Source organism: Syngnathus scovelli, chromosome 7 (assembly GCF_024217435.2).
Source record: "Syngnathus scovelli strain Florida chromosome 7, RoL_Ssco_1.2, whole genome shotgun sequence".
Classification (NCBI taxonomy): Eukaryota; Metazoa; Chordata; class Actinopteri; order Syngnathiformes; family Syngnathidae; genus Syngnathus; species Syngnathus scovelli.
The window spans coordinates 4,743,832-4,767,234 of record NC_090853.1 but is presented as its reverse complement, the minus strand read 5'-3'; the positions used below and the strand labels follow the sequence as shown (position 1 = coordinate 4,767,234).

Here is a 23,403-nt window from a genome sequence, read left to right as displayed (position 1 = left end):
TAAAGTATCCTGAGAGACTGTTGACATGCGTTGATAGGTACTGCTGTTTTGGTCAGCAACTGAGTTGACGGCGTTTGACCCGATCTGATGTTTACAGCGTAGGAACCGAACCCAGTGGTCATCATTAAATGCTCCCCCTCCCTCCCTCCCCTTGCTCCAGGATCCCGTCTGCGCCAGGAGGACTCGCCGCCCCGGATCGCCGAGCACCCCTCTGACCTGATCGTGTCCAAGGGCGAGCCGGCCACCCTCAACTGCAAGGCGGAGGGTCGGCCCACGCCCAGCGTGGAGTGGTACAAGGACGGCGAGCGGGTGGAGACGGACAAGGACGACCCGCGCTCGCATCGCATGCTGCTGCCCAGCGGCTCGCTCTTCTTCCTGCGCATCGTGCACGGGAGGCGGAGCAAGCCCGACGAGGGCGCCTACGTCTGCGTGGCCCGCAACTACCTGGGCGAGGCCGTCAGCCGCAACGCCTCGCTGGAAGTGGCATGTGAGTCCAGTTTTTTTTTCTTCACGTCCCGCTCTGCTCGGTTGATTTTTCTCATTTACTCTGGGAGAGACGAGATTTGCTAGCGTTTTACAGCGACTATGTTTCACCTTAACGAAAAAAAAACAAAAAAAATTCTCAAGAATTCTGAAATACCCAAGCATGAGATTGATCAGAAAGTCTAGCATTTTGGTTCGGGGCAGCCATTTCTGACGGGTGGGAAGGTCAAAACACGAACAGTCTTTTGTTGGCGGGTCTGGACATAAATCTGCCGGTGGGATCAAAGTTGGAATGTATTTTTTTTTTTTTAAGCCACATTGTGTCAGTAGCAAGTTTCAGGCAAAAAAAAAATGTGACCCTTGGATCAAATGACCTTTGAAGAAGAGCTTCAGGTGGTCTTCCAGTGGCTTCACGGGACTTTGCTTTGGAAACATAATTCCACTGCAATATGTTTTTTTTTTTTTTCATGTTCTGGCCGTACTTGTTGTTCTTTGTGCTCCTTAAATCTCCTCCACCGCCTCCAGTCCATCTTCGACTTCCCTTTAAGTGTATTTCCAGTTATTGCTGCCTTGAGCTCTGCAGGAAATTGGCTTATGTGTTGGGAAGAATATAGTGGGGGGGTGCCCACCTTTTGATCTAGTCCCCCTGCTTTCCCATGGGCCTTACAAGAAGCCCCCCGCCCCCCCTCCCTCAGGTGCAACACTGTGTGACAGCAGCTTGAGCTATTGATCGCTGTAAGAGGCGCTCTCCGGGTCTAAATGAAAACTCATAAAAAATAGATGGACTCTGTGGATTATTTGGAGTTTTACCTCCTCGTTGTATTTCTCGCTCACCTTCCTTTGATGCAACCTGCATAAGGGAAGTGGCTGAAGACAAGCGACTCTGGCATGCAACCAATTGGCTATTTTGGCTACGTTTGACGACTCAGCATTAAATATAAAAGATTTTTTTTTTCTTTCTTTGTTAGCTCCCAAAAATGGAAAGATCACACATTGTGCCGGCTCATTTTCAGGGCTCGGGGGTTTCTTGGTTTTCTCTTTCTAAGGGGGGGTGGGGGGGGGGTCTGCTGGTGGGAGGCTTAATCTCCCTGCCTTTGGCTTACCACGGTGATTAGCTTTATCAGGCCCTGACATCCCTCTAGTGATTGTAAAGCTCAAGCTAATGGCAGGAGAAAAAGCAACCTTGGAATCGCTATCTGTGTTGCAATGATTTTTGTGCTCCCCCGCCCCCGCAGACGCAGAGGGGGGGGCTACCTCGCCATCCCCGTGCACCCGTTCACGAGTGGCTGAGCATGAACCCCTGCTCAGATAATTGAATTGCAGCTCTGAAACGGATTGGAGTCGGGTCTTTACCTGGCTGAAGGCCGAACGTCATCATGGGCGTCCCGTCAACAACAACAATGTGGAGGAAAGGAAAGTTTGTCAGTGGAGGTCGCCCACAAATGGCCCAAACCGAACCCTCAGTAGCAAATTCCAAGCAAAAAGTCAGTCTTCCTCTGTCTTTTTGGCTAATGCTTGGTGGGACTTTTTTTGTGGGTCTACTCCACCAAAATGTCTTGTTGCGAAATGACTTGAAAAGACAAAAGCTTCCAAATTCATTTTATGGCGTGTCAGCAGTAGTCACAGCCATGCAAAGACCATTTGCAGTGACAAATACAACAATTATTCACACTTAAGCGTCGGTCGAGTATATGTGGTGGACATTTTGAGCAAAGATGAGCAAAACAACAACATGAGGCTCCAGTAAATTGGCTGTATGCTTTCCCAGATGGCTTTTTGACACTTTTTTTTTTTCACAGCAGACAGGCCTACCAAATTTTGCTTGCAAAGCTGATTTGTTTTTTTTTTCCCCTTTTCTCTCCTTTAAAAGACAAATAATCTCAGTGAGCCGCTTTTGTCATTTCAAGCTCTCCAAAAGTGCCCGAGAGTCGAAGCGGCGCGATAGATCTGTCGCTTATAAGAAAGGATGTTGCCCCCCCCTTTTCTCTTTTCCCGACTGAACCGGGTCAATGAGCAGCTTCATAAATCATTGTGAAGCCCGTGTCAGGAACGCTAGCCGCGGCGCTGCTGAATAAATTGCTGGCGCGGCATATATAGCCGCTGAGTGTACGTGTGTGTGCGTATACCCAAGTGTGACAGCGCTCACCTGGGGCGAGAGCGTCGCCTGAAAAATGTTAATTGGTTGGGTGTCTTCAGGTAGCAGCCGATCGGGAGCACGCAAGCAGAAAGGTTGCGCTTGTAATTGTTTTAATGCCGCTTGAGCCTGGTGACACGCAAATGTTGGAACCCAAAACTGCTGGTCGGCGCTCATTTGCAGGGCACGTAAAGGCAATCAATCGTCTTTCGGATGGTCCACACAATGCAAATTCCATTTTCTAATTAAAAAAAAAAGAATGTCACCAACTTTATACGTATGGCTTACAGTGTGCTGAATATGATTTTCGAAACATAAAATGACGGGGCAATTTTGTTGAGAAGGCGACTTTTTTTTTTTTGGACTTGCTTAAGTAAATAATAAATAATAATTATAAAATAAATAATTAAATAAATGTGTGAGCAGGAAATGTCTTTTTTTTATTGCTTCAATAAATAATAAATAATGATAATAATTAGATAAATCATAAAATAATTTTGTGAGCAGGAAATGTCTTTTTTTTTGGCTTGCTTTATTAAATAATAAGAATAATTAAATAAATCATGAAATAATTTTGTGGGCAGGAAATGTCTAAGCAAGCTGATGACATTTTGGCCCAACTCAACGGGCCTGGGCGAAGATCCGCCGTTGACTTTTTTTTTTTTTTTTTTTTTGCTACTGTTGGTCAAGGCCAAGTTAAGCCGCAGCGTCGGCCAGCAAAAAGCCGCATGAGCCACAAAGCAGCCACTCGCATGTTACAGACATTTTTATGAAGACACCGGGGAACTGTATGGAGCTCAATATGCAAATGAAACAGATGTTTTTCCAAATGCTTCCTCAAATGAGATTGGTTGATTTTTATTTTTTTTTTTTAAACAAAGTCTCCTCTGATAGCACCTAATGTGCCGCTTCTCCAATTAAGCGGCGGGCTCGGTTTCATTCGACAGAGTAATTAGCGAGGAAATGGAGCAGAGGGGAGAGCGAGGAAACTCGTGGAGGAAGGAAAAAGAGGAAGAGGGGTGGAGCGGCTCATAAAAAGAAGGAGCGACCCAGAGCAGGTGGGGAGGGAGCCAGGCGGGTCTTTGACGAGCGCTCATTACGACTTTTCACAAATGAGACGGTGGCCGTGGCAAGCGCTCATCATCAACACACAAACAACCGAGATGGATGACGAGGGGGTAAAAAAAAAAAAAAATCCCCACATGGAAGTCCTCAAGTCATAATGAAGGCAACAATCCAATCATTAGCGCACATTAATGACGCATGCTCCGGTTTGGATGTGAAATCAGAACATTGGCTTGGGTCTAATTGACATTTAAATGGAACTTTAGCAACACCTGCACAATCCAATCACCATGAAAAAAAAAGTTAGCGTTGAGTTCTTTTCAATTTTTTTTTTTTTTTTCTTCCCCTTTTGTTTAACATGCAGGAACGAGTGTAAGAGGAGGTTGAAATAAGCGTACCCCTGCCTGCCTGCCTGCCTGCCTGCCGGCCAGCAGACTGCACTCTAAATTATTGATACGTATCTGCGGGCCGATTATTGATCAAGTCCAAAGCACAGACTCGCTGCTGGGCTTCTGCTTTAATGGCTGGATTCCGCTTTGATTTCAGGTTTCACATCGATTGGTTTCATATCGGTGATTTATTCGAGCCTCCGTTTATTTTTTTCTGGCCTGTATTTCAGGCTGTTGTGGTATGGTTGTTGTTTTTTTTTTTTGCTGAGGAAAGGGCCAGAGAACAAGTGAGTGGTGCTGCGACCTTCTGTCGAATCTCTGCGGATCACTCAGGGGTAGTTTGTGACCCCTAAATAACCCTTTGCCCCCCTCTCTCCGCCCTTAATTCTTCAAGCCAGTTGACGCAAATTCTCCCCCAAGAAGCCCTGAAAATGATAATCCATCACCAGGAGCGTAGAGAAGGTGACTGCGTTGAGGGCTGAAGTTCAGGTTGCGGACAATTTGGCTTTGAAGCGAGTACGGCTGCAATTGATCCACCTTGCGATGGATGGATGGTGGGATGGATGGATGGATGGATTACAGTTGTCCGATGAATGAAATCTTCCCGCAGCATAACCGTCGGCAGTTCTCGCGTCACCGGATATGTTATGACTTAGTGATTTCTCGACGACACGGCTCGAGATTGCGCCCGTCTCCGATTACATTTTGCAGTAAGGGACGCTCGTGGCCGTGGACAGCTGCAGGCCAGCGTTTGAAACCCGATCCTTCCGTCTCTTCTCACTCCATCACTCCCTCCCTCCCACCACATGAAAGCGCGGCATTTGATGGCGTTCAGAAAGCCGTGCTTCCTTTGACGCTTGTATTCGTAGGAAGTTCGGCGTCCAGATGAGGCTAACCTGGCATGTCAAAGAGTCAGTGGTGTTTATTTCAGCTTGTCAGTCTTCCGAAAGGGAAGGTCAATCCTGAAAGGTAAATCCAAATAAATAAATAAATAAATAAATAAATAAATCCCTGGAAAAATCAAATGAATAAACAGATAAATGGATGAATATAAATCAATAAATGAATACAAAAATGGCAGATGGGATACTAACGCGCTTCGCCTCATTGCCAGATAGTAGACCGTACCGGGAGAGCCGCCGCCGTCATCGCACGGATCGCTTAAGCGAGGCCAAAGGCCAACTGAATCGAAATCAGAACAAGCCCATTCAAATGCAAAGCAGAATCTTATCTGGCCGCCTCTGCTGCTGGCCTTCGCGCTCGACACCGACCGGGGCAGAGCTATTAACGTAAGTTCCTCCTATGTTTCTCTTGAAGTCAGGTTGTGTTCCGGAAGATACCGCCGGCGTGAGATGGCTTCTCCTAATCTACAGGCAGAAATACAAGCAATGACGTCACTTGCGCTTGCTGGTGATTTGTAAAAGCGTGGCTGCTAATGCTCGCAATCAGCCGCTAACTTTTTCTAAGCGGCAGTGTGCCATTTGAGTGCTAAATGGCGCCGTTATTGGGAAAAATGAACCCCCGCACGCGTCGTCGTAATGGAGCTGAAAAAGAATGGCTTAATTGGCCGACGTATTCACGCCCAGACATTAACTGTATCATTTGCATTTTGACTTTCTTTTTTTTCCCCTCCTTTTTAAAGGTCCCCCCGTGTGCATGTGGAACAGGCATGTGAATTATAACTCTGACACTTCATGAATATCGATTTGGCGCCGCCGCCACTAAGTGGGAGGTTGCGGAAAATGTGGAAAATACGTATGCCAAGCCGTTTACATTTGCAATTAATTGCAGGTTAGTTCATGCACCTGACGTGTTGACGCTTTAATGGACTATATTTCTTTGCTAGCCCGACTTATCAAACGTGTTGAAGGCCAATAATGATTCAGTGAATTATAATCGAGTTCATCAAGTCGATGAATATATTATGAATCGAGCCGCGACTCGGCCAAGGTGTACCAAAGCCAGCCGGGGTCGAAAACCTGAACAGAAGACGGATGGACGGTAGGAAAGGTCAGACACGGTCGGACTCCCCGACATACGGAAGTTGTCGGCGTGATTTATCTCCGGATGGATCCAGATATCCCACGTTTGGCCCCCGCTCCAGACACGACCCCGCGACCGGTCATCGATTGACCATCGCTCGACCCCAAGAGAACGGCGGCGCCAACAATTGCCGCATCTCCGGGAGGAGAAGTCCGAGTGATTCCTCTTGTCAGAGCAAGAAAAGCGGCCATCGTTCAATTTGGGGCCGGGGGGATACGCGGCATCTGTCATCGTGTTTGTTCCTCCACTTGTGCGCTTCTCTTGTGAATGCGCCAAACTCCGACATAAATCATTGTCAGTTTCACCTCATTTCCTGCTTTATGACAAATGGCCCCCGAAAGCTATGACGACGTCTGCCGCTCTTAACCCTTGCGACGCTGTCCCGCTGCTTTTCACATCACAATAGGCCTTCAGATGCTTCTCGGGGAACCGGACCTTGGCTTGCCTTGGCTCCTCAGCATCCTGCCTTCTTACAAGCCCCTCCCCCTTTTGCCTCTCCCCTCCATTGCTTCCATCTCCTAAATCACTGCTGCCTAACCGGGCGTCGACGATAACAATTGAAAATGGTCTCGCTGAAAACGAATCTAATCACAAGCGAGAGCTTTATTGAAAATGAAATTAGCGGACTTTTCTAATAAAAGCCTAATGTGTGGCTATAGGCTCGATAACGGACGTTGATGAGGGCGGCGGCTTTATTGAGAAGGGAAGAAAAAAACCGTTTGGGATTTCATTCATCTGAAATTCAATGCCGACCGGGGTGGAGTAATTAGGCAGCCGGTGGAAAGGTACTCTCCAAATGGTTTTATTTCTCCCGTTAAACAGAGCGCCATTTTTTTTAGGGCTTTGACAGCCCCTGATATTTTATTTTATTTTATTTTATTTTATTTTATTTTATTTACAAGGCTCCGTTCTGGCAATTTTGGCCAATTGCTGCCAAAGTTGAACCATAGCAGATGAAACTATTGAAATGTAGTTATTGTTTGTGGGTGGATCTCATTATATATTTAAAAAAAAAAAAAAAAGAAAGCCTTGACTAAACCCCATCATGTCAAAAAAAAAAAAAAAAAAGACGCCTCTGGGACCAGAGGCGCCCCTCTCTTGTCAGAACCCATTCAATTATAGTCCGAGCTTTCATTTCAGAACCCCCCCACCAGCTCCCAATTGCATCCGCGTGCCAGCAGCGGCAGCCCTCACACTCCGGCACCCACAGCGGGGGATTGTGGGCCGGGGAACGTGGCATCATTACCTTCTTGGAGTGGCAGCTGTTGAGCGCGGCCCACAGGCTGTCCCTCATCCACCCGCCGGCCGCATATTTTATGCACTCGCTCAAGGGTGTGAACGAAACGTGAATGATGTTTGCACGCTTGTTTTTTTTTTTTTTAAGACTGTGAGGTGACTTTTAGCTGTTAGCGTTAGCGCGGCGCGTGCCACCAAGCTCCCTGTTGCGCCGCAGCCCGTCTCATTAATCACACGAGGCCCGGCGCCGGCGCCGCCGACAGCCCTGCAACCAGGTTGCTTGCCATTTCCTTGCGCTCCGGGAAGGCGTCATTATGTGGCGACAGGAAGAAGGCGGTGCGGCAATAACAGCTGCCAGTGGTCATCCCAAGCACCCCCCCAAATTTCGCCCTGCCCCCTTAAGTCCACGTGTCCGCCCCACTCCCCTACCAAGCTGTTTGGCTTCCCCTTGTCTGAGGTTCACAAGTTTTCAACTGAGGGGTTAAAGGTCGTTGAAGTCGCCTCAACATCGCTCAGCAACGTCGCACGTCAGGAGAGCTGCTCGAGCATGACGGATGGAGGCAGACAGGCGGGGTGAGGGGGGGGGTCTGTGTGGAGGGGAAGGGGAGGCGGCGCCTCCCACACTGTTTAACCATCCACCTCAGCTGTATTCTCTCCATCCTTGAATTCAGTATCGATGTCGGCGTGCTGTTTTAATTCCGAGTAGTATTTGTTTGAAGGGGAGGTGGAAAGCTGTGGGCTGTTGCTACTGGTTCCGTGGTCTAGTTGTGTCACCGACGTGTAGCTGCGCTGTCACTTGGCCCTAATTGGCCCAGATTGGCTCAAAGCTCACTGACCCGCCCTGTCTTTCCCAACGTGTGTCTTTGTGTGCCAAGACAAGACAACGCTCTCCACTAGTGGATGCTAAAGCCCTCTCAGGAGGCGGGGCAGTATGACAGTATGAGGATGCAGTCCGTGGGCGGGGCTAGATCTAATCTCGATCGGAGACCCCATTGATCCGGGTGCGGGGTGGGGGGGGGTCGTCGCCGGGTCAGTCCACGAAGCGACAATGACACGCTTCATCATACGGTACAAACCAATTGCGACATTTTCAAATGCCGTGACACCGAGTATCAATCTGGAGCGTGGCATACATCACGCGCATGGTCGTCCATTAAAGCGGCGGCCGGCACCTCGTTTAGCCGCGCCGCAATCAATCCAAGCGGGGGCCGCTCGTCCGTTCCGGGCCAAATGGAGAATCTATGATGTGCTCCGGGGGTGCTCGGCGATGGACCCTCCGGCGTTGCATCCTAATTGGATGGTGTGACCTTTCCCTGTTGTAATTTCCAAGGGGCTGATGGTCCATGTGGGCGGGGCCGCGGGGGTTCCAACACATTAGGAGGGCCTGATGGATGTTGGGGACCGATGGTAGCGGGTAGCAACATGTGAGGCGACAGCTGTTGACAGGGAAGGAATGTAATTGTCACCGCAGGCATCGCCGCGCATTCTCTAAATTAGTCTTGCCGGTTCAATGCTTTTATAAACACACCTCCTAAAACTCAAAGCACATTAATTAGGCCTTGTAATTTATTTTCCCTTCTTATTCTTGGGCTAGAGAAATGGACGTTTTAAGGGCGTTTGCATTCTCAAGAATCAAAGTGCAGGCAGCCTTGGAGGATAAACAATGTTTACGTCATTCAGTGCCATTGACGGGTTATAGACGTCAAAGATATTGAGTTAAAAAGGAGTCATGGCAAATCAAAATTGCCATTTTGGGAGATATATTGCAATATATTGTGTGTCTTATCGTCATTTGGAGCGCTTTTGACGGCGTACCGAGCCGGAACAAATGCCCGCATATTTATTTGGCTTGAGCATGCTTTGTATGACGAGACGTGTTGTCACTGTTGGTGGAAATGTCAAATAAGCACGTTGGAACCCCACTTGAGCCCCTTTAATGGTGGCCATCGTTGGCTTTAACGATCTTGGCGAAACGCGTGAAAAGGGTTGCTGAGGGCCTGGACCCCCTTCGGAACAGGTGCGTTTTATTGCAGGCCGGGGCCAACGGGCGGCTCGTCGTCGCCCCCTCGACTAACGAGGCATCGGGGGCCGGCTTTGTGATGGCACAAGAGCGTCCCGCAGTGAGCCTTGTCTCTTGTTTGATGCCGTCTTTCTCTTTGGGCTACAAAAGGAGGCCACGCGAGGATGCGTGATGGCATCAGGTGGCTTCTTCCTCTCTCCCTCCCTCCCTCAATGTCCTCCAGGCTACAAGAAAAACAAAGCTTACAGCTCAGGCTTGGCTGGCTTTGATTGTGTCGAGTTTTTCCTGCTATGTCGTCGCCATGTGGACTTAAATGTTTTGCAGCTCACCTTTCATCCGTTTGTTGAAAAATTTCAAGGGCAAATTTCATTGTATGTGGAAATTTTGTTTTTCCTTTTGTCTCATTCTTCTGAGCTCCTTTGTCCACCCTTGGCAAAGATCTACGCCCCTTCCTTCCTTCCTTCCTTCCTTCCTTCCTTCCTTCCTTCCTTCCTTCCTTCCTTCCTTCCTTCCTTCCTTCCTTCCTTCCTTCCTTCCTTCCTTCCTTCCTTCCTTCCTTCCTTCCCCTCTGTCACATTCCGCCGTGGGTGAGTGACGATCCCGAGCTCTCTGCGGTGTTGACCGTGCTCCTATTTGCTCGCCTTCGCCTCTCTCTTTGCTTTGCTGTGTAATTTATGAAGCGCCGCACTTGAGCGCAGCAGGCTCGCCCTTGTTCCAACCGCCATCGGGTCCGTGTTTGTCCTGGCCTTTTACCGCCCGAGCCGGTTGATACCAACACGCGAGCGGGAGCGGGGGCGGTGGCGAAGAACACCTTGAGTGAGATTTTCTTCTTCCTTTTCTCTGCTGAAAGGCCAAAGTCATTTGTTCTTATTGCTTGCGGTCTCACGGGAACAAACACGGGAGGCGGCGGGAGGGATGAGGCTCCTACGCTCCAGTCCTGAAGTTTGCTTTGTCCTTTGTTTTTTTTTTAATCCGATACAGAGTGTTTAATTGCTGTAAAACAGGCAGCGCACTTATCTGCCTTGTCAATCGACATCGGTTTGTGACTCGAACAACACGTCAGAACACGGTATAAAGATTTATTTTACCTCGAGGCAAAGACTTGAACTTGATGAGGGAGTGAGCGCTAGTCTGTGCGCAGGAATTGTGGTTCATCCAAAATGAGACGCAAGTATGCTAAACAAACTAGCGCCAGATTGGACCGCCTAATGCGGGCAGAGCGTGGCGTCCGACTTTGATGACCATTTTGTTTGCGTCGATTAAGTGGGCAACCCGGTTGTTGTTTCTGGCAGCATCCATCCATTACTATGCGCTTCTCCCCGTATGGAATCTGGACATCCATGTCAAAAATCCCCTTTGCTCGAATCCTTGCGCTCAACTCGTGTCACCTTTTGATCATAATTGGACTCAACATGGAGGCAGACGTGGGGGGCCGACAACCAAGAGAGAAGAGCACAAGTCACACAAAGGTTAGCAGGAGCTCCCAAAGGAGGCCAAATCCCTTCTCTGAAAGCTTATTGTGTAGAAAGCATGAAACCGGATTCCTGTAACGAGTCTCTGATCGGCCCAGGCCCAAAGGACTCAATTAGACCGGAGCCATCCGTTCTGAGCCAGCCGCCTTGTCTTTCTTTCACCTTCTAGTTACATCGGTCCATGCCAGGATGTGCGCGTGAAACAGTACGGAAATCACCACTAATGTCAAATATTTGCTAGCTAGCTAGCAAGAGCCCAAGAAATAATGTTGATATTACATGTAAACTACTGAAATATTCATAAAATGTACGTGAAACATTACAGAAATCACCACTAACGTCAAACATTTGCTAGCTAGCTAGCTAGCAAGAGCCCGAGAAATAATATTGATATTAAATGTAAACTACTGAAATAATCAAAAAAATAATGTTAGAAGAAAAACAAGGTTCGCTTAGGTATTAAGAAAATACACAAAAAAATTAAAGCACAAAAACACAAAACTACTTTTTGGGGAAACAAGATTTGTAAGACAGCTGCTAACATCTGCAGACGCTAACTAAAGCGCTAAGGACCATTACAATTTGAAACGTGTGTGTGTGTGTTCTTCCCAAGATTGCAGCATTTGAGGTGGTGGTATGACAGGATGCCAACGTGTGAAAATGGCAACCGTGTTACATTTACGTATAATTAAAGTGAATTATAATCATTTCATGCCTTTCATTGCTCTCCCTGCACCAACTCGTCCCGAGCTTGCCTAACACAAGTTCTGTAAACATAAGAGGCTTTTTGAGAATTGGCCCAACTTTGCGGCGGCATCCCTGTAAAATGAAAATAAATGTCTTGTAAATGAGACGGAGAAGGCTAAAGTCATCACGCAAGCCGTTAACTCTGTTTTCTCAATAGCTTTGCCCTTTTCAAACGACATCAAAAGGTTCATTTACTTGCCGTTCCTTCCGAGATCACTCTATCGCTTGTCAAACGTGAAAAGGTCTATGGAGCAAATCTGGCTGATATTTAAACTCGAATTACAATATTGCACACTAAGCATACACTCAATAAAAATAAAAAAAAGCCCTCAGCCGCGGCGGTAACAAGTCAGCGCCCGTTGCCAGAGTGTCTCGAAGCGCGTCGCCGATTTCATCCGCTGCTCAAATGATACGAGCCGCACAAAAGTCAATTAGGGCGGCCCAAAATGACTCGTTCTGGACGTGTCCCGAGCGGGAACGGCTGGGCCTCCCTGGGGGAAATGAGGCCGTCTGCAATGACTTGTGTTTAGCCTTGATAATGTGAGTTCATCAAAGACAATGGTCCTTTACCTTCTGTGTGCATGCCCGGAGGTGTTCAAGTCCGCAAAAATCACACCTGGTTGGCTTTGCTCTTCATCTGCTCAATTCGTGTCAATTACGCCAGTGAAACGGATAATGGAAATATAAAACTATTACACCCCCCCACATTGCAAGAGGGCCAAGCAGAGCTATTTAAAGTCCCTCTAGCGTGGACAAGGCGCAACATAAAGCATCGACCAAGCGTCCCTCCGCCCCTCGGAGCTGCCATCGCCGGCAGAGTAATACTCTGTTTTCTCCGTAATCAATTAGCAAGACTTCGATGGCCCGGCCATTCGTTATGTTGGAGGGGAGGAGGGGCGGTGCCCCTGGGATGGGCGCGTCAGCCGACGCTGATGCATGGCGCGGCCGTGCCGATCGCTCTCGCATCCAAAGCAGCAGCGAGGCCCTTAGTCTGCCAAGCAAGCGAGCAAGCGTCGGGTATTTCTTGTTAAGCAGCCGGCCGAGGAAGCCTCATTTACTCCGGGATGCAATTAATGCTCTTGTAAAACTTAATAGCCAAGCCCGTTTCAAGCAATCATTCAGTCCTGATCGGGAAAGTTAACATTCGATTACGATCAGGATGACGAACGTTAAATTAGTTCCGGCAGAAGATACTCGAGTCATGGCCGTGCACAGCTAGTAGTGCCATCTTGCATATTGAAGCAACAGTAGGTGAAGAACCTCCCAGAAGAGACCACTTCCAGAGGGCTGCGTGGCGGCCATGATTTTCGGGCTCCTCATAAAGCCTCATTTCCTGGCGACGGTCAAAGTCACGCCCGCACACAGTTGTCGACTCGGGCCCCAAAAATGTTTTCGGTACATATTTAATGAGTCTTTGGTTGCGATCGAGCCCTCGGTTGGCGCCGCATTGAGCATCCCAATTACGCCGCTCGACCTCGTGAATATCGGAGTAGCTCAGGAGCTGCGGCGGGAATCATTAATGCGGAACAGATGTTAGACGCCGCCGCCACCGCCGCCGCTACAACATCAACCGCCGCGCTTATTTGGATGCATAATTGATAGGAAATAGGATTAATTGTGCAATGTACACACGTGTTACTTTGGGTCAGCCTTTCTTCGTCGCTGAGCAATTACGACGAGGCTCGCGTGCGACTATTCAACGTATCGAGCGGCTCCGTGATGGATGGCGGCCAGCTTTCGAGGGATCAATTAAACATTACGCAACTACTTCTCCGTTTGAGACTCTGCTTTGTTTTATGAATGTTGTCCTTTGGAATTCCGAGCTCTCGTTTTTACTTTTCGTCCCGCGTGCGCAATGACTGTTTAAAGTCTCGTCAAATAAAGACGCGCGGCGGATCTCGAGAGAGGAATGAAGCTTACGACTCCCGGTGTTAACATCGGCCAGCGGATGACCGAGCGGGCATTTAAACATCGAGCAAAAAAGGGGAATGAAACATTTTCTTGTATTGATGTTCCCGGTTCACCGTCTTCCTTGTCTTTGAATTTGTAAGTCCAATTTCCGAGTCGCTTAACGCATTCAGTCCCATTGACAGTTATAGACGTCAAAGATATTAACTGGGTTGGCAGTGAATGAGTCCAAGATCACTATTTGGACTCGTTCCACTTCCGAAAGAGGCACGTATGTGTTGCCAGTCGGAATGCGCTGAGAAGCACGAAAATATTAGTGGGAGCAACCCCCCTCCCCACTTGCCAGGTGTGAGTAACATCTGCCATGTCACCGCGTCAAAGCCTTCCTCGCGCCGCTGCTGTCTCTTTCCATTTGCTCCAATAACGCCTTTGTCGTCCTTCATTTGGCACGAGCCGGCGCTTAATGGATTCCAAGATTAAACATGATCCCATTCCAGCGCGCAATTAGCGCACGGCCCTGCCTATTAACACGCACGGGGGGGTCGTAAGAACGGGCCACCGATTGGCGGTGGAGAAACTTATGTGGTGTGGTGCCAATACTTGCCCCCCCTTAAATTTGGGGGACTCTCCTTTTACTTTTGGCTAAAGGGGGAGAGTGCACATATGGACGCAGAGTGGGCAGCTGGAGTGCTCTGCTTGGGGGTACGGGCGGGTGGACTAAGTGGACGTTGGAGGGGGTGGAAGCTTTAGTTTGGCCAACAGATGTTTTGGGGAGGTGTGTTTGTGTCGGGGGCTGTGACCCGGTCATTGAAGGGCGGTCGAGGGACCGTGCAAAAAAGGACATTACATGTTCCGGCCCGCTGTTAGACTGGAAACATTCCACAGTGTAAAACACACACTTGGGGTTCTTCAAACCTCAATTAACTAGTGTGATCAATCCGATCGGCTGCTGCTCAGGAAGTAAACACTTTTTATTTGGGTCCATTTTTAACAACAAACAAAAAAGCACTTTATCTTTCTGCTCGGAGCAAAAAAAATAATTTTTCCTTGCTGGCACTCATACGTTGGCATCATTGTCTCTTTCTTTCCATCCCGGAGCACTTTATTTGTAACTCCATTTACCCGGCTCGTACTTGCATGGATCCATTTCTCCAATTTGATGTCACCCTTCTTTTCATTTTTTTTTGGGGGGGGATAATGATTGCCTAGAGACTCGTCTTTGAGTGCATGTACGGCGTCTGGCTAGCAACTCTCCCAAGCTCGCCCGCCCGCCAGCAAAGTCTCGCCGCCATTGAATGGGAAGGAGATGAATGGCGTCTGTAAATGAATTTCTAAAGGCCACGGTGCTTTATCACGGACTCAGCCGTCGCCCCGTCCCGTTTCTCTTCTGAATAAGAGCGGAATTATCACTCGGGAGGGAGGAAGGGAGGAGAGGGAGATGAATACCTCCGGCGACGACACCCCGGGGACGCGCGCACTCACGCGCAGGTAGGGAGGAAGTGTTGCTAGGTCGGGCGGGAGGTCGGGTTATGCCGCACTAATGGCGCGCTCCATTAATCCTACAATGATGAAGGCCATTTCCTTTATTTAATTGGCTGCCAGCGTCTTTGTTACACATCATTTCCAAATGCACGCTGTGTGCTTTTAGCTGGGGGAGGTGGCGGGGGGAGTGGCCTATCAAACAAGTGTCTTTTGTGCCTCTGTTTGCCGGCTAATAGACACAAACATGCCCCCGAAAAGTGTGTCAGCATGGAGCTGTTTTGTTTAGCTTTGCTTTTAAGCGGACTGCTTTTAACTTGGGGAAATAAACAAAGATGTCATCCTTTGTTTTGTACTCTAAATGAGAGATTTTTCAAGTGAGTTGACTACATAGACCATGGGTGTCCAACTCAAGGCCCGGGGTCCAGATACGGCCCACCAAATCATTTTATGTGGCCCACTGTGCAGTGACTTCATGTCAATGCTTCACTTATAAAAAACAGTTAATGTATTGGCATTCATCTTTTTGAAATATTTAAACAGTTTGTACTAGTCTCTGATTTCAAAACTAGTCATTCATCAGTTTTTTGTGTAGCCTATACTTAAATACATACTATAAGGCGTTGACAGTCATAATGGCTTTCAGAAAGCAAACTATGACTACGATGTGGCCCGCCACAAAAATTTTTTTGACACCCCTGATGTAGACTGTTCAATAACTGCTGTAAAGAAATTCATCAATGAATGTGTGAAATCCCCAAATTTGTCCCCCGCCAAAATTGTAATCGCTCCCACGTCCCAAGAATCTCTTAAAAGTTCACGATGGCTCTGCTGTTTTTATCAGTCTTACATTTATTTTCCAAACACGCTGGCTTTCATTTGGCTGCAAAGAGCCACCGCGCTCTCCGCCGAGCGACCGAGCGCTTATTAAAAACATAAATCTGCGATATTAAAAAACACGCCGCTGCTGCTGCTGCGGCGAGTGAGTGCCGAGACGATTCGGCGCGCCGATAGCGAGGGGTGGGAGTTGTGACAAAGGGCCGCGCCCACACGAAGCCAAACGCAAACTGACTGCATTGCGACCGCAGGCTGACCCAGAAACACAAGCGTGCCTATAGGGGGCGCCGAGTCGTTGACTTTGCAATTTGTGTGTAGAGCAAGACACGTCGGCTAATTGGCAACAATGGCAGAAGTCAACAAGAAAACGGAAAAGCCAGCTCGCTCATCTTAACGGATCCCAAGGCTGCGCTCGGCTTGTTTTCCACATTGCAGGCTGATTGGGGGCATGGCAATATTTACTGAGAGCCTCCCCCCCCTCCCCTACATGCTCCTCCAGGCCTAACAATCTCCACCCCCTTTCCCTTCCTTCCGTCCTATCCCGCTAGGCTGGCATTTGAGCCTCACCAGCCAGGGGATGTTTTTTTTTTTTTTTTTTTCCCATCCCTTTGCCCCCCCCCCCAAACCCCTCCCCCCACCCTTTGCTGCAAGCCCTCTACGGACATGCTGCACAGGGACACTCACTTCCTCATTAAAAAAGCAAGAAGCATTAATGTTGGATGAGGCCAAGAAGAGCCGGAGGAGGCAAAGCAAGAGGGAGGGTGTTTTCCCCTTGATCGAGTCCTAAGGATGCATGATGAATCCTCACAGACGCGCAGGCCGACATGCTGAGGAAGAGGAGGAGATGAGAGGCTGCTGCAGACTTTTTTTTTTTTTCCCTCTCCCCCTTCCTTCTGACCGACAGACATAATGGCAATGTGACTCAACGGATTGATGGCTTGTGGAGAACAGAGCTAATCGTTGGATTTGAATCAAGAACTTGAAGGATGCTGTGTGGTATCTCCCCAGTAATAAAATAGAACATTTGAATGTTGGGATATTTTCAACTGTGAAGGACATTATCTGGAAAATAGCAAGAAAGATGGCTGGAGGTCAAGCCGTGGCGGATCCGAAAAAAACAACAGCTCAGTCGAGATGGAGACAATATTTCCGCGTGCTACTAATCTCAAATCGTCACCGTCGAAATATTGTACATAAATCAGCAAAGATTTTTTTTTTATTCTTCCCCTGACCAATCGATGAGCGTTGCTATGCGGCGCTTGATTATGCGGCAATTTCAAGGACTCCGGCGCTTCATTGGATTCACTCCTCTCGTCAAGCAATATCCCGAGAGCCGCCATTCAATTGGCGTTCCCACTCTGATAGACAGTCCGGCCCGGGGGATCAATGGCGTCAATTTTGTCGTATTGACCTCTGCCGTTTTTTGGCCGAGCGCTTCGGCGGACGCACTCGTGCGGATATATATTGTTTTGAAACCGCAAGTTGTATTTGGGTCTTCCGTCAACATTTGTAACGGGGCTTTTCCTCAGGATCACCCTTGGCGTGCCGCGCCTCGCGCGGGAGGGAAATTGGGGTCACCGTCGGGAAGCTCGCAGAAAGAAAAAGCAGCCCAAAGCAAGATGAGCGCACGTTTGACCGTGTTGTCTTTTCTGTGCTTGCATTTAGCAGCCGGGGTGGGGGGGGGGTTTCGCCCGTAGCGCCGCTTCATCTGCCGAGTAGCTTTCCACCGATGCCGGCGTGTCCGCGGGCCCTGTCTGCACGCGTCACACCGGGCCAGACAAAAGACGAAGAGAACGGACAACCGGGCCGAGTCACGGATTTCCTCCCGCGGCACCATTTTAAAGCGTTACGAAGGCAGGAAGATCTTTCTCGCCATTGGGTTCACGCCAAGTAAAAAGTGTATGGATTGGTCGGTTGGCTCTTTATGGAGCTGTAAGCAAATCTTGCCGTCTTAATGGCCATGAATTTTTCAGCAAGTATGACTCTTGGGAAGGCTGATATGAGACACTAAGTGCTTTTGACGCATACTTTGGCCGCACCTTTACATAGCAACAACCTAAACCCTGAGACTAACAATCCAGGTTTTAAACCACCAGGCTCATTTTAAACGCCAAACCAAAAGCCGCATTTGAATTTTATTCTATTTTATTATTTTATTTATATTTTCTGATATTATTTATATTTTTTGTTCTCATTTCGTCATGAGACATGCGGTCTAATTATCGCAGTCCTTTTCTTGGTTTGGTGCTTTACACATGGCTCACCCCCACCGGGGTTTTCGGTATTCTGACGATAAGCCCCCCCTCCTTCTCTCTCGTCCAATCCTTACCCGCAAGTCAACATAATAAACAGTTTCAGCATTTTGTTTTTGCCGGGCGAGGCCTTTGTCTCTCGTGAGGATTTATCATCTGCCTCCAGTATTTTCGGGCGTCTTAATCTGCACGTTGTTTGATTACTGGCAGCTAATTAAAGAGAGGTGATGGCTTGATGATGGGTGGATGCGGGAGGGGGCGCCTGCCTAGTTGCCAGCCAGCTTTTCTCTCTGCTGCTTATTTATCCGCTTGCCCAACAAGATCCCATTTGCATATTTTCACTTTTCCTCGGCGACTTATCGCCTCCGCCCGCAAATAAGAGCCAGTTTTGACTTTTGGCTTGCCTGTGACTGAACCGCGGGAAGCTTTGGTGGGCTTTCTCAGCCTGACGTGTGGGGGAGTAAAGCACTGCACACATCTGCAGCCGTAAGCTGTTTTTTTTTTTTTTTTTTTCTTCAATGAGAAGAAAAGAAGTCATGGAAGGGATGTTTTGCTGTAAACATGGAAACAGGCTCTGCTAAGGAGCTATTGTTTTTTGCATTGAGCTTTGTTCCTTTGTCCCTTAGTGGGATTATCCAAAAAGAAAAACTTTTCAACCCATCTTCATTTAAATTTGATTTTATGACTTTGTGATCATTTCAAAAGTGATGAGATAGATAAGCTCCAATCAAACGTAACAAATAAAAGCGACTTTCCTTGCTCTACGTTGTGCTCGGCGCCATCCGAGCTCCTTTGTTCCTCCTTTCACGTGCTTAGCGGCCCATTCATCATGTAATTGCGACACGAGGCGGCTTTACCTGGTGACACGCCGACAAATGTCACCGATGACAACGAGTTTGTCTCCGCAGAGAGATGCCCTTTTCTCGACGTCCCCCGGGCGCCGGCAACACCCTCGCGGGTCTCCATCTCTTGTCAAGCGCTTGAACCCATTTGCATGCGCATCTGCTTGTCGACGGGACGTCCTTCGGACCCCCTCGATGCCGGTGACGATGCGCTGAGCGTCGGAAAGGGGCCACTAAGGAGCTCGGGGGCCCGACACAATCTGCCTCATGACCTTTGGCCTCTGCGTTTAAATTGGAGTACTTTTCTTGAAATGGCTTGCACAGGTTTTTGATTTGATTGCTTTCAACTTGGCGACTAAAGTCCACTTAATGTGGCAGACGCAGTCAAGCAAGCATGCCGCATTTTGACTCCCCCCACCCCCCCAACCTCGTGTCTATTCGGGCATAATGAAATGGTACTTCTATCCCTTATCCACTCTGTTCCGCCACACACTCGCGGCGAGGGGAAAAAAAAGCTGAAAGCTTAAGCGGGCCGCCAGAGCCGAGCCGAGCCGTCAGTCCATTTGCCACCGTGGCTGGCGGATGAGTAATGGCGGCGCCGCTGTCCTTATCGCCGAGGCGCACACCTGCGCCGCTCCCAGCGCCGCAGACTTAATTGCTCCCCGCCACCTCCTGTTTTGGGTCTCCGTATCTGCTTATGCTCCACATTGCCGGAGAGCGACCTGGTGTCCATTAGCGCCGTGTCCGCGTGGGCGCAACGCAGAGGAATCAATGTCGCCGACCGGGAAGGGTTGTCTTCTCGCTCCAAAGATGGGGAGGGGGGGGGGGGGGCGCTCGCACAAATCCTCCAAATCATCATCAAACCTTCATGTCACGCTCCGACCGAGTTTAGGCACGTACACGAGTGGTTCATAATTTCCCCTCGTCCGAGTTTGCTGTTAGTTTGGCTGAAATGGCTTCTCGAAACCAAAATTCATCCAACTTTAACACTCAGTCGTAGAGAGCTCGCCAATTTAGTCAAGGATGGCTTTCGGGATGGCTTCATTCCCGATGAGGAGATGATCAAAGTCCCAAAGCTCTGGATTTTCTTTTCACATTTTTGCTACTTGAGTCAAGCTGTGTTTTCAGCTTTACCGACGTGTGTTGCCATGGTAATGGAGTTTCATGCAGTACATGATGATAGCAATCGTGAGCCCCTTTCACACTGCCCCCCCCCCCCCCACACACACACACACCCCGTGTAAGGAAGGTACTGACGAGGAATTACAGTTGAGCTGAAAATCTGTTCGCTTTCTTTTGATGTACAAAGTAAAACCAGAGATGTAACACATTTTTAAACGCATCGAAAACCGCCAGACGTGGTCCAAGCCCAGTTTTTGTAGTTATTAAAAAAAAAAAAAAAGGCTGTAAATGCAATGAAAAAGAATGTCTTCAAAGTGTTGCTTACGTCATCTCTCAAGTCTATAAAAAGCAACAGTGTCAGCGTGTGTGTCCCTCCTCTTGTGGTTCTGGATGAATGCCCCCAGAGAGCGCCACCAGCTGGAACCGCATTTGCCCCCCACCCCACCCTCCCTCCTGCTCCTGGTCGGGGTCGGGCTAAGAGGCAAACTATTGGCAAAGCCTCCACGCTCGCCATGTGATAAATAACCAGGAGTGGGCTGGATGACATCACATTTTTCATCATTAATCCGAGTCATTATAAGGCCGTTTCCCCCGGAATTGATCCCCCTGTCCGGCCCGGCCCAGTCCAGTCCAGTCCAGTCCAGCTGACGCAGCCCCTGCTGGCGATGGAATGACAATGGGACGCAAGAACAGGTGTGGAGTGCTGATGCCTCCTCGGCATGCACCTCCAAAAAAATAAACTTAATATTAAAAATGTAATCAAATTAAACTAAAAAAATAAAATAATAAAACAAATAATAAAAACTACAAAAATATTACATTATTTAGTTATTTTGAAATAAAATGAAGTTTGTAATTGTCAGCCAGGACTCCACCTTCCAATTTCAGCCCGCCCGAGACAACGTCTCACTTTGACGAAGGTAATCAACAATAATCGCTTTGGGCATCGAGCTGTCGGCGTGAGTAAATAAAAAGAAAGACATTTGGAGTCGAGTGACCCCGGAGGTGAGCTCGCAGGGGAAGGTCGTAACCCTCTGACGGCCTCGGTGGCCGCCATCATCGGAACGGGGGGGGGCCGCAATCAACCTTGGCTGCCTGGCTGAGCCCTCCCGTCGTCCTCACCCGCTTTCTCGCCTTCTGCGGGAACAAGAGAGAAGCTGTAATTTCACAGCTGACAGACTTTTCTTTTCCTGATTTAATATCATTTGTAAAAGAGAAAGTAAATCTTCGCTGTGCGCCCTAAGGACCCCCCTAGATGAGGGCGCGCAGCACCTGAACAGCTGTTGCCCTCGTGCTAAAACGTTAGCTGTTGAGAGCCGATGTTGGGTGGGGTGGGGGGTCGGACGGACGAGGTCATTCCCCGGATGAGTGAGCATAAAGGTGGGGGCCGTGGCATCGGCAGCTGGAGGCTCACTCGGCGAGATGCAACACGCCGCCGCGCACCTGTAGCCCGATGACTCCTTTTATTGTGTCAAGTCAAACGACAGATTGCACGAGAGGGCCCACGCCGGTCCGACCGCGCCGGTTATTACTCGCCGTTCCCCCTAATGAAGTCCAAATGTAATTATCAGCTAATTTGCCACGTTGTCTCGGGCGAGGCCAGGTTCTTCCTCCCACCCGCTGCGTCGACCCCCATTAACTCCTTAACTGCCATAGACGAGAATAGACGGCAAACATCACTTTGTACTGGGTTGCCATAAATGCGAATTGACATCAAACATCACTTTGTTCTGAGCTGAGCCATTTCATTTAGCAACTTGGCTCCGAGTGCTCGTTTGGCTCGGCGAAATGGCGACCGATCGTCGGGCGATCAAAGTATGTTTGGTCAATTGTTAAAGCTTTTCAATTCATTGTCAAAAATCTCACTTGAGCTCATTCAAAGAAAGAAGGGCTCATTTCCAGACTCGACAGCCATTCACATATCTTTTGGTCATTTGGGCTGTTTGCGGGCGCCTTCGTAACGAGGCCGACCCAATGAATCGCAGTAATTGTGTGTGGCGACATAGTGAAAGATTTAGTGCAATAAAATGTGAAGCTTGTGTCAATATTGATCCTTGTGAATAATTCACAGCGACCTCTTTTGCTCCAAGGCTTCGGGTTGAACCATTTGACGAAGGCAGCGGGGGTGCACGTTTTTTTCCTACCCGGTCTGCTTTTGCATAGCGCAGAGTTGTTGTCACCATTGTTGCTCCTTCAAATTCTGGAAGCGGTGGTGCGTTAAATTGGAAATTATTTCCACCTTGCTAGGCCAATTTACTACAAATGATTCAGTCAAGATATATTCTTCCTGCTTTTTGACGCTGGTGCCGGATGTTGCAGCTTGTGGTGCAGCCTAGTCGTAAAATCGACCATTTTTTTTTTTAACTTATCATTCCATCCGTGAATCACACTTTGCGAATTTTCCATAATTGAACGTCTGAGGTGTAAGTATATGGGTCAGGGAGGGGTGATGTGCATCCCTGCCCCCCCCCCCCCCCCAACCAACCTGAGCTTTTAGCCCAACCACCATCCCGTTGCTAAGCCGCCTGGCCCGGCCTGCAACACAATAACTTCTCAGCCAGGAATCGGCACAATCAATTACCTGGCTGTGAATATCGCCGCATCTTTGACGCGTCAACATCCCCGCTAGCAAGAAGAGGCCAATTAATAAAGTGGATAATGCCCCCTCGCGGCCATCGCCGTTGCAAATAAATGGGTGCAAAACTCACCGTGGTACTTTGATATCCCGAGGTGCGCAAAATGCAAATCCTCGACACGTGCTAATTAGCGTCGGGTGCGAAAGCGCTCCCAGTGATGTTTTCCCTTTCCTCTTTTCCGCTATCGAGGAATCGAGGATACGGTGATTCCATATTTAAATGGCAGATGCTAATGTTTATCACAAGATGGTTCACAACCAAAAATGCGAGCTGAGCCAAAGCCAATTTTCATCTGGATTGCGTTTTGGTCGGGCTGGATGTTTTTCTCTCTTGAAAGCGTCTCGCTCGCTGGCTGGCTCATCAGCGTGTTTGCGTTCCTGATTACTTGCCGCCTCCACGTCCCCGTTGTCCTTCTTCTGGGTGATTTTGCTCTCGTCCAATGAAGTGCTTCTTGTCATTGCGTGGCAATGGCCCTTGACTCGGAGGGCTTATTTTTTTTTCCCTTGTTTTTTTCAAGATAAACAGTTTTGACTTATTTATTAAGGTGACGTTGGCGTTTGTTTGATTGCGGGTCGGTTTGATCTATTTTTTTCCACAAATGAACATTGATAGACACTCGGACAAAGGGCAAGAAGGCGAGCATCCATTGCTGGAAACCTGTAAATAATCAGGTTTGCGCCGAGGCTTTAGGAAAGCCGCCGTCCGTCTCTTCGGGTAGTTATTGGCGGGGGCCTCCGT

At 48.7% G+C, this 23,403-nt stretch overlaps 1 protein-coding gene across 11 annotated transcripts in view; it reads left to right on the top strand.

Annotated features, from left to right (window-relative positions):
• robo2 (roundabout, axon guidance receptor, homolog 2 (Drosophila)) overlaps positions 1-23,403 on the top strand; it is a 155,857-nt gene that overhangs the window by 65,216 nt on the left and 67,238 nt on the right. For all 11 annotated transcript variants that reach the window (XM_049726159.2, XM_068651318.1, XM_049726161.2 and 8 more), the window contains one exon: positions 161-487. In XM_049726159.2, coding sequence (XP_049582116.1) covers positions 161-487 — 327 coding nt within the window. The remainder of the gene's footprint in view (positions 1-160; positions 488-23,403) is intronic.